General features: G+C 35.4%; 2 protein-coding genes across 2 annotated transcripts; one reads left to right on the plus strand and one right to left on the minus strand.

Moving 5' to 3' along the window:
- Window positions 1-5643: 5643 nt before the first annotated feature.
- LOC119639008 (pre-mRNA-splicing factor Slu7-like) lies at window positions 5644-6862 on the minus strand (the record flags this gene model as incomplete). The annotated part of the gene is given in 5 exon segments (XM_038036185.1): window positions 5644-5682; window positions 5923-6106; window positions 6186-6414; window positions 6479-6779; window positions 6857-6862. Coding segments are annotated over 5 exon segments (759 nt in total), but the record flags the coding sequence as incomplete, so codon positions are not given.
- Window positions 6863-7291: 429 nt separating this feature from the next.
- On the plus strand, window positions 7292-9097 carry LOC119639079 (putative peptidyl-tRNA hydrolase PTRHD1). Its single transcript, XM_038036270.1, has 2 exons — window positions 7292-7522; window positions 7776-9097. The coding sequence occupies exon 2, from the start codon at window positions 8718-8720 to the stop codon at window positions 9072-9074; it is 357 nt and encodes a 118-aa protein (XP_037892198.1). The 5' UTR covers window positions 7292-7522; window positions 7776-8717; the 3' UTR covers window positions 9075-9097.
- The last annotated feature ends 7444 nt before the right edge of the window (window positions 9098-16541 follow it).

Below are 16541 nucleotides of genomic sequence, written 5' to 3' on the forward strand. Positions count from 1 at the left end.
TATCTTTACGTTTGAATAAAACAAATGCTCAGTTACACGTGTATTCAAGCATGCATACATGCACATATGATTATATATGTGAAAATTTGTGCATATGTATATACATACATATACTACATGCACGTATCATTTACTACATATGCAAAATTCTTACATCACAATGTGAAAAACTTAAACCGTTTTAATCTTTATCGGTCTTTCTAACATCTACTCTTGAAAAGTTCGCAAATTTGATGCTTTTGTGCGATAAAAATTACTCTCTCTAACCCACACACTTTAACGGAATGTCTGGCTAGAATTTTTTATGCAAGATACCAATCTTGTTATAATAATTTTCATATTTAATAAAGCAACCAAGTTAAGATATTGATAAAGTCTGAGTTAAGTGTTTCAAATTTTTTGCGTATTAGGCCCATTGGATGACGTTAATTGCGCGGAATTCCACAAAGAGATTCGAACATCATTAATATAAATAGCTGTTATACAGCGATTTTTGACAAATTAGTTTTGGCATATGTGTTTTTAATTAGATCCCCTTTACTTCACGCAAAAAGTGGCTCAATTACAATTTGTAAGCAATTGAGAATTTAGGTATTTGGTATAAAACACATCAAAGGTATGCTTATTTTTTTAACCTCTTTTGGAATGATATTAAAATGATATTTTTAAATGTTTTCAATATTGACTTTATTTATTAAATTGAACTTTACATAATTTTGTAATAATATAACATTTTTCAGAGCGCATCTATATTTACAACAATGACAATATAGTTGAATTTTGGATCCACATATAGCATCCTCGTCTGGATATTAAATGAACTGTATACGTAATTACTATAACAGCTACATTTGACTCTAATTTCACAATATTTTAAATTGAAATTACGATGGATTAATTTGATGCACTTCCAATTATATACTTGATCTTTAATTATATCATTTATTGTAAATAATTTATACAATGTCTTGCTTGCTTACTGTTTGTTTGTAAGGTTGATATTCATGGTGGTGTTGTTTTTGTTGCTGTTGTTCTTTGTTGCGTTGTCGTTTCAATACGTGTGTGTGATATGTGTGTGTTTATTTAGATGTCATGAAGAATGATTATAATATAATATTAGTTTGGGGAAAAAGGAATCCGTTATTTTTTCGGTAGATGGCTGCACTGATAGATTTCTCGCAAAGTATCGATCAAACAATTTCCGATACTGTACATTTACATACTGTACATTTCGCAGTAAAAAAAATTCTTTTGCTGTTTTTTGTTTGGTGCATTCAGTTGTGAGTTACAGCGTGTTAAAAATGGAAGTGAACAAAGAAAAAATTCGGTACATTTTACAGTTTTTCTTTGACAAAGGCGAAAATGCAAGCCAGGCGGCTAAAATTGTGAATGGTGTTTATGGTTCCGATACTGTAACAGCCAATTATGTGCAATTTTGGTTTCGTAGGTTCCGTTCAGGAATTTTTGATGTTAAAGATGCACCTCGCACAGGTAGGCCGGACGTCGAAAATGTCGATAAAATCGGAGAAATGATCGAAGTTGACCGGCATGTTAGCAGTCGTAACATCGTCCAGGAGTTTAAAATCGACCATAAAACAGTTTTAAATCGTTTACACAAAGCTGGATTCAAAAAGAAGCTCGATGTTTGGGTGCCACACCAATTAACAGAATCAGATGGATCGAATTTCCATCTGCGAAGCCTTGACCAAACGGAACGAGATAGACCCATTTCTTAAACGGATGGTGACTGGAGATGAGAAATGGATCACATACGATAACCCTGTGCGAAAACGATCGTGGTCAAAGAGCGGTGAAGCACCTCAAACGGCCAGGAAGGTTTTGCTATGCATTTGGTGGGACTGGAAGGAGATTATTTATTATGATTTGTTAAAAAAAAGTTTCGGAAATCTTTTGAGATACGGGTTTACATAAATTTTATAAAGTGGTTATAGAGGTCAGTTGCATTAGTAAGCAACTTTAATCTACGCAGCTATATATGTTCTTTAACACTAAACGCATTTCCAAATTCGTTTGCATTAAATAAATTAATTTCATTCTAAATTTCTTTTATAGTAACGGCAGATTAGAAAATTACATTGAGCTTTACCCGAATCTTTAATATCCGTCATCTATATTTTAAAATAGAATGTGCGAATATCTATTGCAGCTTTTATGGGATTTAAACGGAGATATTCACACTCTGGTCTACTCTTTGTCTGGTGAACATGGCTTTTGACCGATTTGGCCCATTTTCAGCACCAAACTGCAGGTAGCAGTTTTCAGTGTTTCTGCCAAATTTGAAGCAGTGTAGGACAGATAAATATGGCAAGATGGATTCGAAATCTGGTGCTAATCAATAATACGTGCACATTTTATAGGTTCTCCGAAGTTTCTTTCAGCATATTGCAAGTATTTAGGTAAAAGAACCAAATTTCGGCTTGCCCTGTACGGCGCGATGGTTTCGTCAGGGTAAGCCTCCAGCAGCTCTTCCATAATTGCTTCGAAGCTCATGACTGTGGTGCGAATGTCAGTAGCTAGGTGGTCCCCAATAAATTTGCGGTGAAAGTATTCTTTTACGTCTTTTAGTTGTTCTTTTTTCTCTGGTCAAGTTTCGCTGCTGATCATGTTTCGATGGAAGATGTTCAGGAAGGTCGTAAATATCGCGATTAAGTCGCAGACTGCTTGCGCTTTTCCGTCGGTATCGTCTATTTCATCCATGTGTCGATGTAGTGTTGCGACTTGCACGTCGCTCATTACCTGCATTGAAACGGCCGTCGTCCATCCCGCGCTGTAGGCCGACATCCAGCCTCTTTGATGGAAGTGAGAACAATTTTTCGGTCGCATATTTGCCACTATAGACAGTACATTCAGATTATAATGGTCTTTGTTCTTGTTTATTTTTTTTACAATTGCTCTTACCAGATGGGGATAATCGAATACAAGCCGGATGCAATGTGTGCTGCCGTCTGCCCGCTTTCTATTGTATATATTGGTGTTTCCAAATTTTCGGGTATGTTGTACATTTGCCGCATTTCGGTCGCAGACGACGGCTCTCACGTCCAACTCCAACTCTTCAGTCGCTTTGACGTTTTCTTCTAAGGCCCATTCCATGTTCTTTTGAGCTATTATGCGGGGATAGCTATTCAGCACTATGTTGAAACAGGTGAGGAGGCTACGTGCTGCGAAGACTAGCACACTGTGATGTTCCAATGTTTTTGTTTTTTTTTGGTTCGTATGATCGCAACCCCGCAGTTCGTCATCTGCGAGTACACCGTCGCGTGGTTGGTGTAAACTTCGTCGAAGTGGATTTGTACTAGTTTGTCTTTTTCACTCAGTTGGTCGAATTTTGACTGGGCAGACATAGGTGGACTATCGCAGCTCTCGGCATAGACCGGTACGAAATCATCCTGGACCGGTGCAAAGTCGTCTTCTTCGGTCAGTCGGGCGCGTTTTGGGCCATGCGACTGCCGGCGACTTGCAGCCTCAGCAGCTTTTCTTCTGGAGTTCTTCAGGAAATTGTGCAAGAGCATCGAGGCACGTGTTTCATTCCTTGATTCCGGCGTCATCGACATCTCGCTTGGAGTGGTTCGCCCCGTCGATCCTGGCGATGACGCGATTGAATAAGCTTTAGGAAGAGTTTCACATTTCATATTGCGTATCGTGCGCCTCAGTTCAAATAAAACATGTACGATGGATGTTTTGAGAACCTTTTCGCCGTCTTGGAATCCGCGAAATTTTTCCTTCGCCAGAAGGATATCTTCTTCAGCAGCCTTTGCTCTTGCTATCAGTCTCCTCATGGTTGCAGCTGCCTTCTTATATTCCAGCTCTTCAGCATACCACACATATCCGGTAAGAGCGGTATGGGACGACCCTTCCTCAAGTTTTATTATGAATAGCGAGCCGCTTACTTTTCTCGAACGGGTTGAAGAGCAAGCAGATACATACAGTGTCGGCAATGACCGAGCTTAACGTGGTACCGCAACAACAACCAACGCTGGATGGCCTGGGAGAAGTTTAAAGCCAACCTTCTGAGATTCTTCTTGCCATCGCGACACTTCACTCGACTGGGAGATGACATCCGCCGACGCACCCAGCGACCGAGAGAGAAATTTCAAGACTATGTGCTGGCCTTGCAGGACCTGATTCGCCATACCACGATGACAGAAGAGCAAAAATTGGAACGCATCTATATGAATGCGCAGCCTGACTATATGCTGTACATACGGCGCCGAGACTTCAACTTAGCGATCGATTTTGAAGGGGTGACACCCATGACACGTCTGGGTCCACAGCCAAGACTAGGTTAACCAATTGCGAGCCCCATAGTGACCAACGTTGACACACAACCCGTACTTACCGGCCAACATTACAATGTCGGAAAGCCAGAGGTACATGAGAGCTGATGGGGCCTTCCGCCAACAAGATCCACACACCACGAGCGATGGCACGGATTTACGCTTCGATGACAACCGGATCAGCGTAAAGGTTATATTCGCGGGTCTGAGAGCCACTGCCACAGTGGATACTGATGCGACCACTAGTTTCATTGCCGAAGCCTTCGCCCGAGAGATCGAGAGGGCGTGCCCGAGTGAACGTTCACTTAGCCGACGGAATAATGTTAGAGACTTGCAGCGCGTTTACATTCCCTGGACCGGACCACACACCTTCGCCTTGTTATGCGTGGGGTTACTGAAGCGTTGCTACTAGACTACAATTTTCTCAAGGCGTTTGGAGCCAAGCTACAATGTGCGAACCAATCGGCATCGTGCCGACCGATCGGACCTCCAAGCCAGGTAACTACGACCGAGCCTACAGCAGCGACGACCCGGACCACGGTGCGTAGAAAGGACAATACATCTCCCGAAACCTCGTAAACCCCAACATTCAACCAAAATACGACTGATGGGCCTCAACTCAACGCCGAGGAGGAACGGCAATGCATGGAACATTTCTTGCAGCGGGAACTGCCCAAGTTTGCGGGGACTCATGACCATCGCCGAGCACAAGGTTATCATGAAGGATGACCGACCGTTCAACGTGCAGCATGCCATCTGAAACCCGGCTTTGCAAGCAGTGATCAACAAGCCGATCGCAAATAGTCAAATCGAACACGCTAAGAGCCCTTTCAATTCAGCGATTACCACGCGCATAAGAAAAACGAAAGCTGAAATATGTGCATGGACTTCCGTCATCTAAACAGTTAGTCGATACCCGGGCACACCCACTGCCCCAACCCGATACATCAGTAGACGAGACCTCAAAGGCAGCTATTAGCAAATCCTCCTCGAGACAACAAGCAACGCCTTCACGGAATTTACGTCCCCAGGACGAGGACTTTTCCAGTGGAAGGTCATGCAATTGTTCTGAATACCTGCAAACAGAAGTGTTGTTTTACGTCTTCGGATCATCAGAAAAACATCCAGCTGGCAACAATAACAGCAATACAAGATTATATATTATATTTCAAGCACTTGTATGAATATATCGAAAGAATTAATATCAAATTTTTCAAAATAGGGTAAAATCGAATGCCACGCCTATAAAAATTTTATAAAACTATTCAGGAGACGTACAAGGGGAGATGAATGCATATTTTTTATACATTTATATATACAAGATTATATATTATATTTCAAGCAAATGTTCTTCACCGCCATACTTTTCCACAATATGTTCCTTCGTCTGAAAAAAAAATAATTGCACGGTAAAACAAAGCTGTACAACGATACAAATTTTTAAGATAAAAAGAATAAAGTCATATAGCACTAGTAGAGGCACTGTTTTTGAGAGAACATTCCAATGGCTAATGTGTTCGTTATTATATTTTTTGGATCTCATAAGGTTAGTAGGAGATTTTCCAAAACAATCTCCAAAAGCCGCTACGTTGTGAATGAATAAACTAAATCGACCTTCGATTCTTACACTTGGTTTGAATTGTTCCTTCTTTTTCTCGTATTCCTTTTGTAACAGCTCCAGCTTAGTAGGCTCAGCCAATAAATCAACATCGACCCCCTTACCATGAGCCTCCCATGCGAACAATTGAGCACCAGCGTGTTTTGTGGTGTCTCCGGTAAAGCGAACAAAATTTTCACTGTCAAACTCTGACCTGGAATTGCGTTATATGCGTGTTTAAAGGCCATACTGCATTTATAATCATAATAATACTTTAATACTTGGATACTTACTCTTCTGCTGGTACTTGTGGATTTGGATTGTCCCGCATGGATCTGGTTTTGGGATCATAATAGGCCGAATTAGGATCCAAGTTACGGAGGTACTTGGCGGTATCTTCACGTATACGTCAGTTGCGCACTGTAATACGTTGTTTTGAATCCACTTTAGTTCTTGGCATGTCCACTTCGTCAACATATTTATCCTCGTTCCCATCATCATCAGATATTTCCGCATCAGGATCTAATTTAATAAACAGTTTCTGACAATGTATACAGGAATAAAAGTTTCGGAGGTTTCTACTAACCATTCTTTAATTTTTCGGCTTTTAATTGCCGTTCAGCTTCTTCCACCTTCTCATATTCTTCTATAATTTCGCGATGATTGGCGGGATCATAACTACTCCAACGATCTCTTTTCTCATCATAATTTACGGCTTCATCTTGCACAATATGTTCATCGTGAACGACTAAAGAATTCGCATACCTTGCAAGAACTTTACGTGGTCTCTCCAAGCAATCCTTACGTTTACGATATTTGCCACTGCATTGCTCTAATAGGTGACAATAAAAAGTAATCAAACGAAGGTAAACGTTTTGTCTTGTACTCTATAAAGACATTTCCCTTTCTTGGCAAATATTACTTACCGTATTATAGCGTAAAAGGAAAGTATTGTATATTATACAACCATACTATCTAATCATTGACATTGTTAGGACAATATCGATAAGAAATCAATAGCACTTGCTATCACAAAACAGCAAAGCAAAAGAGTTATACCTCTAGGATAATTCACTTTGCAAAAAATCGTGGATGACATTTGGCAGTAACAGTAGTGTTGCCAATTTAAAAACTTTAAGGATGAAAGCTCAGCGTTCATCTCGGAATTTCTGTTAACTCCGTTAGAAACGCTCTATTGTTGAATTCAAAATGAACGCATTCGCGTTTTTATATTTTATAGGTTCCGTTGCATTCAGCACTCTACATAGATGAAAATATGATGCGCTTACCCCTCTTTGAAGTTTTCAGGCGGATAAGCTATGAAAAGCCGATTCACCCTTCACATAAAAATATATGTATCATATGTTATAAAAAGAAAAAAAAGAAGAAGAATTCAATATGATTTATTTGTTACTTCAAACCTTTCTTATAATAAATATTCAAAGCAGTTATAAAAATTTTACAAATATTTTCTCAGCCAATTATATAATTTACCCTCCGAATTTTCATCCAACATGCTGGAAAGCTATAAAAAATAGCATCGATGGAAATTAGGACGTGGGTTAACTGAAGAATAACTAAACCTACGCCGCATTCAGGTTTAAAGAAGCCCTGCTTCTGTAAGCTTCAGGTAAGGGACAAAAGATATTTTTCATTTCACCTGGCGCAGTGTTCGAAGTATAAACTGCTACTGGCTTCGCATCTTTCGTCTTCTTCTAAAAAGTAAATGAGCATAACTTACTTTCACTTAATTATTTCTGCCCTTACCTTCGGTTTTCCTTTCTTTTTTTGCGTTGCCTCTTGAGCCGCTTTCTTCTCTAACTTGGCTTGTAATTTTGCCAATTTTTTTACTTACTTCGCTTCCTTTTCCAAATATATTGCAGTTTTCGTAGGCACACTTCCATCAAGCGGGCAGCACTTTCATCAGCTGCAGTATCACATCCTGCTTGCATTTCACTAACTTGCGTCATCACGTGGAATCTACGTTACCATATTATTGGATTATTTTTAATTTCATTTAATGAAAGAAATTGCAAAAATAGAGGTGGAACTTAAGTTATGGAAAGAACCCGGATGTGGAACTTAATTTTTGGAAAGAACCCGGATGTGGCACAAATTGTTTGAGGAGTAAAACTATAAAAGGGCCATAAATGTAAATAAGAACTTTGCGTAAAACAACGATAAAAAAGTTTATGGAAAAGCAGATTAAAATTTTGGTTAGTTAATGAAAGCAACAATATGAAATTACTGATGCAATATAGCAAAGTAAAAAAACTGCTTTCATTTTTTTAAAATTGGAAATAAATCGTCTTTACTCCTTGTTCTTCATTCATTGTACAGTGGTACACAGTATGAACTAAAATCTTAAATCGTACAACATAAAAAAGATTTAAATTAGTACAAAATAACAATAAATTAGTTAAATTATTTAAAAATTTAAAATGAATAGGCTTTATTTCTTATGCCCTCTTTTTGTTTAACTTGTACATATACAAAACCATATAATTTACGAATTCCCGCAAAGCATTACAAAAAGTTGCAAAATTGAAATTCCATCTCGAAAATGGGTATTAACGCATTATCGTTTTTAAGTTAAACAGCACATAAGTGAAAAGACTCTTGAGTCAAGAGTGTGTACGCTGACAACACAGCTACAGTAGCCGGGGAAATTTTTCATGGTCGGGCAAATTTCTGGTCTGGGATATTTTTCATGGTCGGGGTGTTTGAATTCGCATTTATTGAAAGCAACTCTGTCTTATTTGTTTTAATAAACGATGTAAAGGGAAAAACCAGTCCCTCTTAAGATAAATAAATAATAAGGCGAAATGTCTATCGTACAATATATAATAGTGCGAAGTGATCTGAAAACGATTTTAAATTGGCCGCTTGGTGCGGTAATTGCCCAATGTTGTCACGCTGCCACAGCTGTTTTGCGTTTGTTTGCCGATGATGAACAAACAATACAATATTTGGAGGATCTAGATAACATGCATAAAGTCATTTTAGAGGCCAAGAACGATACCGTCTTGTTAAAGCTGGCTGAGAAATTAAAGGAAGGCGATATTAAACATAAACTGTGGATAGAACAACCAGAAAATATACCCACTTGTTTGGCCATAAAACCGTACGCTAAGGAAAATGTGCACCAATATGTAAAACACCTAAAGTTGTTGCGGGACTAAGTTGTAGGACGTCGGTCGGACGTCTACCTTGATTCCTTCACTTTCAATTTTAAGATTAAATAAACGTAGAGATATCACATATGCCAGTAAATCGCTGAATCTTATGAGAATTGGCAAAATTAAATACAATACAAGTGAATTGGTCACAAATTTCTGTTACTTTACTACGGATAATAAAATGATAATCAATTTAATCTTCCAGATTTTGTGAAGCATAAAAAATTTGTTAAGATATTTTGAAAACTCTCGACATTACAATGAGACGAACATTATGGTTTCTCTCCGTCGTTTTCGCCAACGCATACATTTGCAGTGATTTTCCGAAAGACTAACTATGTATGATGCAGTTATCACTTGTAGTGGAGACGTTCGCCAGTTGGAAAGACATTTAAGCATAAGAGGCTACTGATGTAATTTTTGAGGCACATGTGTTTTTGCTGTGATGGTCGACTATGCGCATAGATAGCCGTGTTTCTTTATGAGCGGCTGAGTCTACATATTTGCTTCGTACACACGAATGATCAAATGTCTTATTGATATATGAATAATCGCTTACCAAAACTTATCACATAAAAAAAGATAACATATTTTTCTCTAGGAAAAAGCTGGAAAAAGGACAATATTTAATACATAATTATAAAGAGTGAAATATTAAGCGCTGCTTACTCGAAAACCGAACTGTCATGTTGATCACCCCATACTAAAATTTCCGCTATACTTCTTAACGATTCTACCAGCAAACCCCTATTATTCTCGGATACCGTTGTTTTTTTTTTTCTAAAATACTATATAAATATTTTAGATGTTCCAACGATAAACGGTTTTTTGGTTTATTCCAAACCAACTAACTACGAAACATTTTTCTACCCGAGTTTTTGAAGAATTTTCACTAGTTTTATTTCTATTAATATCGTTTCAATTTTCCCATCTTTCAACCACAATGCAATTTTATAATATTAATCCGAAAATGTTCTTCAAATTACAGCTGATTACTATGATGGTATTGCGCAACCAAATGAATTGTTTACATAGTGAGAATAACTAAATGTAAACAAAAAAAAATATGTGCTTTGCGAAGTAAAAATAAAGAACATAAATGTAAACCACAAATATATCAAAGATAACGATACAAAAAATTAAGAGAATTAATGTTAATTAATGTAAAAGAGAGTTACATGTTTGATTGATTGCTGAATTAAAAAATGAAGAGTATGAGTCTAAAAGTTTATTAAATACCTGCGCTAATAATGATAATAACTATGGGAAATGCCTTTTAAGTTTAAGTTAAGAGTTACATAAGGTTTGGTTAACCCGGTAATAATAATTTCAATTTAGATATCCATGACAGAAAGGTTTAAAGGATTAAAATGTTTGTAATTATTCAAGTCATACTTTTTGTTCACTTCGCTCTGGCAAAGTTTCACGTTGATCTAGTTGAAATAAATATGAATTATCATTAGGATTCTCCATCCACGTCTAATTGCCGATGAATGATTGAAAATCGTTCGCATTTATAAAACCTATTGTCTGCGATTCGGATACTCTGTCAAATATAAAAAGTTCAATGATGTTTTCTTCAATCCGCTTCTTCTTCTTTTTCTCTCCCATAGAAAATAATATAAAAAGATACTTCAACGTTTCGTTTTTAATTATACAAAAGTAAGAAGAAAACCGAAAGAAATCTGAAATTGCTCTTGAATGAAAAGATGTAATAAAACACATATATATATATACAGTTTTGGAATCATAAAAGTCATTTATATTTGTTGTTGCTGTTGTTGTTGTTGTTGCTTATTATATAGCTTTCGATTTGCATCAAATTTGTTTAGATTTTTAAATTTTCTTTTTTTTTATACTTCTTTTCTCTGTAACTATGCTATACATTTTGTATGCAATGTTTGTTGGTTGCTTTGCCGTCGTTTTTGCTACATTTTGCTGTAATCTCTGTGTGTAATTAAATTTAATTTATTTATTTTTTTATATAATATTGTATATATATTTATTTTGTGAAAACGTTTGCATAGCTGAAAAGGGAGTATCAAAGAGCCGGCAAAGTATGTATATAATCAAATTCTAAACTGATTTAAGCATGTCGCCTATGTTAAGTACATTATAAACATTTTCCTGGCCGCAAAAATCAAGCCATCAACTTCAAATTGGTAGAAAAATTGGAAGTTCTTGCAGGCAGTTTGCTATTGAAAATGGGCCAAATGTTGAAAGAAACGCTTGCAGCATTACATAAGGTGAGGACATCTCTGTTTTTCAAAAGAAAAACAGTTGGTTTTTTGCTTATTACTCATAGGGCATTTAAATGGAAAAAATCGGCAGCGCCTACTTAATTTTATAGTGTGTCATAATTTCATTTTTTTTTCACAATTTCTATAACGCTTAGAAGCAAGGTTAAAAAACGTATAAATGTACAAAAACAAATAAATGTATAAATTTTTTACCAGTTTAAAATTCTAAATGCACTCTGGAATGGTCCGTCTTCGCAACAGTGCAATATCTATGGTAAACATTCACCCCGTTCGCAAAAGCAAAGATATCGCTCGCTAACTGGCAAAAGAAGTAGAAAATGACGCAAACCTTGAAAGAACACATCTCCAAAGCCCATACGTCTATATAACAAAAACTGTGAACCCTTTTATTTTTCGCTTTTTTGTTTCTTACTCATAAAGTATTATACAACAATAAATTCTTTTTATTCCAAAAATAGAAAGAAGCAATTGCACCTATCTATACATCATACAGTATGAAGATTTAGTTCTTTCCCTTTTCTTTGTTAGGATCACGGTGGTGGGTGTAATAGATTCTGTCACGAACATAATTTTCTTGTTTTTGATGGGTACTTGTCGAACCAGATAATTCTGGTTAAAATTAAAGACTCGTATTCTTTTTTGTTTGTTCTATTTCTATTTGTTTTATGTTACATGGGACTAATATGATCGATCCACAAAAGTGCTTTCGGATCTTGAAATTAGAGAAGGAGAATACAAGTAAAACCTGATACGGAAAAAATATGGTCTAAGGGATTTGGGACGGTCAAGTTTTCAGAACCTTCCAATATTGTGGATGTTAACCTTACCTCATATAAAAAATATCGAGTAAATGTAAAATCTTTCTTTCGTTTGATATTTGTCGAATCAGTAAGTTTCCGGTTTCACTTAAAGGCTTCTCTTCCATTTTTGCTTTTTTTATATTCTTTATAATACTTAAATTCGCTAGATGGATTTGATTTTCAGTTAAAACTTTTAATACTTTATTATTTGTAGTACTTCTGTTTGGTTTGTAATGTTTACAATAGTTAAACTAATATTTGTTGAACGAGATAGTCTTGGTTTTCAAGTAAATATTCTAATCCTTTTCTTGATTGTTTAATTGCTAATTACCTTATAGTCTTTAGAATAGTCAAATAGATATTTGTTAAATTAGAAAGTTTTGGTCTTCAATCAGTTTATAAATTTAATATAATTTTTTTCAAAAACATGCTTTTGATTTTTGGGTTTTTTCCTCGTTTGAACACATTTTTTTGCGCAGTTTCGACAATGAAAAACAAGCCATAGATTAATTTTTGCTGACTGCTTTACTTAACTTATCGCGGTAAAGTGTTTATTACTTAATGTTGTTATCGTTATATTGTATACTGCTGGCGTTTCTCGTTTAGGAATTATATGAAAACTTACAAATATGAAAATATGGTATGATACGGTTATAGTAAGTGGATTTTGGTCTATGTACATGTTATACGGCTGTCGTCCGGAGACCTCTTTCAATCTACCTTCCTCTCGTTATAAAGAAAAACTTAGTACATTTTTAAGGTTAACTATATACAATAAAAAAACATTTCTAAGTAAAAATATCTATTTAAAGCAACCAATAATAAATTCTAATATTCTCCGTGGGGCACACGCAATATACTCCGAAGGCTGTACAAACACAAACATAAAGTTGAATTAGTACAGCTAATTGACATTTGCGAGCCAATTTCAAGATCTCAATAATCTTTGGTAACATAACAGCAATCAGCTTCCATTCGTTAGCTTATTCTTACCTTGACAGTAGTATCGCGGATACATTGATCGGCGTCGTTTAAAATGTACACTTTTCTACGCCACAATTTTGCGTACAATTATTCGCATACTTTGTATTTTAAAAGCCTCATTCAACGTAGATCTCATTTATAATTTGCGACATTTTGTGGTGCCTTTTGTAAACCTGATTTTTTATAATGAACGTTGCTTTTTCTGTAGTCACATTCGCCATCGATGTTTTTCTTATGAAATCAAGATAAAGTCATGAAGGACCAGAGTTCCAACTTTCAATTTACTACTTCGTGTAGCTTCTTATCATTTAAAGTATAAGCGTTGAATGTCTCCGGTTTTTCAGAATTAATGTTTTCTATTTTCATTATTTCACTAATTCTTTCTCCCAGCTATATTTCGGTTAAAAGAAACGGCGAGAGCAATTCGCAAAAACAGGCTTTTCAATATAATGTCTGTTGTACAAGTTTTTGAATCTGTCATATTAAAAAACATACACATTGAATATGAGAAGTTTATTGGCATTCGTTTCACACAACTTTCGCAATTTTTTTTAGTAGAAAATAGTTTTTAGATTACAGTAAACTCTTAAATAAAAACGCGTTTAATCCTAACTTTTGTTATCTTATGCGTAGGCCTTTTATGTGTTGACTATTTGAGTTTTAATATGAGTTTTTAATAATTTCAGTTGGCATACAGCTTTATAAAGAAGAAAGTTTTTTTTTCTGTACCTCTTTTCTCTTGTAGACTTTTTAATAAATCAGCATAAACCAAATACAACGTCATCGAATAACAAAGATTGTTCATTTATCATATAGTATTGAAGCGAATTTAGGCTTACTCATACAAATTAATAACAACAGTTAAAAAGTTATAATCGATAAAAGGAATAAATCTCGTAATATTGATTAATATATGATTTTCGAAGCATATATATATATCAGTATAATAAAATGTAAATTTTTTGGAGTTAAACTTTTTTCACTTATATTTTGCGTCAGAAATTTCTTATTTAATTAGTTTTTTTTTTTATAAAATTAATTTTACATATTTTCCATTTCTATGCATATTATTTAACCAGTTATATATCGCAGACATGTAATCTTCAACTATTTTTCTTACTTTACTTTCCGACACCCTCAAAACTTTTTCACTTGTTCATCGTTGTCGTCCTTCTTCCATAACGAAAATCAAGACTACCTACAAACCGACAAAAATGGCGTCAAAACATCTGCTCCATTAAACGTTTCATATAGTTTTTACAATTCTTCCTCTTGCTCATACCATTTTTACAATTCTTCCTGTTTACAATTCTTGCTCGTGGGAGAAATTAACAATGCTGGCAATGCATGGTTGCATTTAAAAAAAAAATGAAACAAGATTGCTAAGCTAAAACCTCATGTTACAATATGTGTTGCATATGTTTTTAGTTGCATATATGCTAATGGATTTGTACGTGAATTATATCCCTATGCTTGAATTATATACTTATATTATAAAGTTGTATTCGCATATATACTAAATACTTGAATTTGCACATACATTCTCTTGGGCTTACGTACTCATAATGATGTGGTTATTAGTATGTACATTCACTAAATTCTTGAATAGATACTTTTCTCTACGTACAGACCATCATTTGCTATTGAATTATAGGTCTAAGCCAAGCATTATACGATACCTAAACGCATATAAATTTATACGGTACTTATGTACTGATAGTCATATACGGCGTCCTTATATTCATATTTTTATTGCATTGCATTCATATTGCATATTCTCTCTAATAGTTGAATTCGCACACGAATTTATCGTTATCTTCATATTTGAACGTGTACAATTTCACTAATAATTTATTTTTACAAGCAGAATAATCTGTACTTAGGTGCTTGCTTACATTTGAAGTGTACTGAGTGGGTGCATGTGAATAATTTGAAATTGGAATTTGATTAAAGGATGAAAAATTAGATTCATTACAACTTGTAATTTGTTGACTAGAGTTGCGAGAGGGTGATTCCGGGGAATTCGGTTTATTAGGTTTTAGAATATGTGTTATTGTTTTACGTTTTCCAATATTTGGTCTTGCTTTGATTTTTTCAATATTACTTTTGCCGGGTGATGGATCTGGTCTCTCAATATAGTTTTTGGCAGATGGTAGAACAGGTTGGTCATTAAAAGGAGTTGGAGTTATAGACTTATTAGGTTCGATTTACGAGGCGACGGCAGCGTAGGTATTACTTTCGTTAATTCTTTGGATTCCAGTTGGATTTATTTCCCGTTACTTGCGTCGCGCTTCGGCTATGCTACAGTAATTTTCTGTTTTGATTTTTAGACTTTCGCACATGTAGCACAAGATGGAGCACTATTGCATCTTTTTGAAGTATGACAAGACTTTGGCAGTTTTTACATATCCTTCCTGTAGGAGAGCGAGTTTTTCCGTCGTCATTTAATTTAGTAAATTTTTAAACTTCAGTGACGTCTTGATTGTTCACCCCGCGAACTATTTCGTCTTCCACTATTTTAAGCACGCGGCACAAATTACGCCTTTAACTGCGTTAAGTTTGTCATGTAGTTTAGCGGAAATTGCACATATACTTGCTAGTGATTTTGACTTGAAGAGATTTTTCGTCGCACGCGTCTTCCCAGCGGGTCAACAAAATTACCATCGTGTAGAATCGAGATTGTATCTATATACCTTGTAATGCTATCTAGGGCTTTTTTACAGCAAAAGAATATGCCGTTCTAGCATCCGTTGAGGAAATAAGCACATACTTTTTGTTAATTGGAATGATTGTACTGATTGGTAGTACCGGAAAATCTGAATTGTTAAAGTTTTTCTCTGTGGTGATTTACCCGCTAATAAATGAAATATATTTGAGTTTTTATCTGACGACCCCGTGGCTATTATGCCTTATTGCTGTCGTTTTATTATTTAATAATTTGGAAACAAACCACTCACTGGGAAAAGATTAGGAACAACTAAATAATGGAAAATGTCAATTGACAATTGTCTTTAATTTTTTTTTTTTTGTGGTATATAGAGAAAACCGAAGCACACGCGGTATCTGCTGTAACCAGTTTAGCAAAAGCACTGAAAAGACACGGGTCAAATACACTAAAAGAGCGAAACAACCAAAAATCAGCAGACGAACAGAAAACACGCACTACTCAGAACACAAATCATCTGAATAACGAAAATAAAAACGACCAAGTATTGAAAAATGCATAATTGAATATTCCGTTATTTATGCTCACAGATATAACTGCAAAACCGGACACAAGTATTTCTGCTTTAGCTCGAATACACTCACGCACAGATCTATTGAATATGCAAACAGATGTTGATATAAATTGTTAAATTAAATTAAATTCGCAACTTTTTTTTCATTTACTTAAAAAATGCACGGCTAACGAAAACCGCAATTAT

Source organism: Glossina fuscipes, unplaced genomic scaffold, assembly GCF_014805625.2.
Source record: "Glossina fuscipes isolate IAEA_lab_2018 unplaced genomic scaffold, Yale_Gfus_2 111, whole genome shotgun sequence".
NCBI classification, from domain to species: Eukaryota; Metazoa; Arthropoda; class Insecta; order Diptera; family Glossinidae; genus Glossina; species Glossina fuscipes.

What these genes read in the sequence shown, in the direction of transcription:
- LOC119639079 (XM_038036270.1), top strand. Translation starts at nt 8,718, where the DNA reads ATGTCTATCGTACAATATATAATAGTGCGAAGTGATCTGAAAACGATT.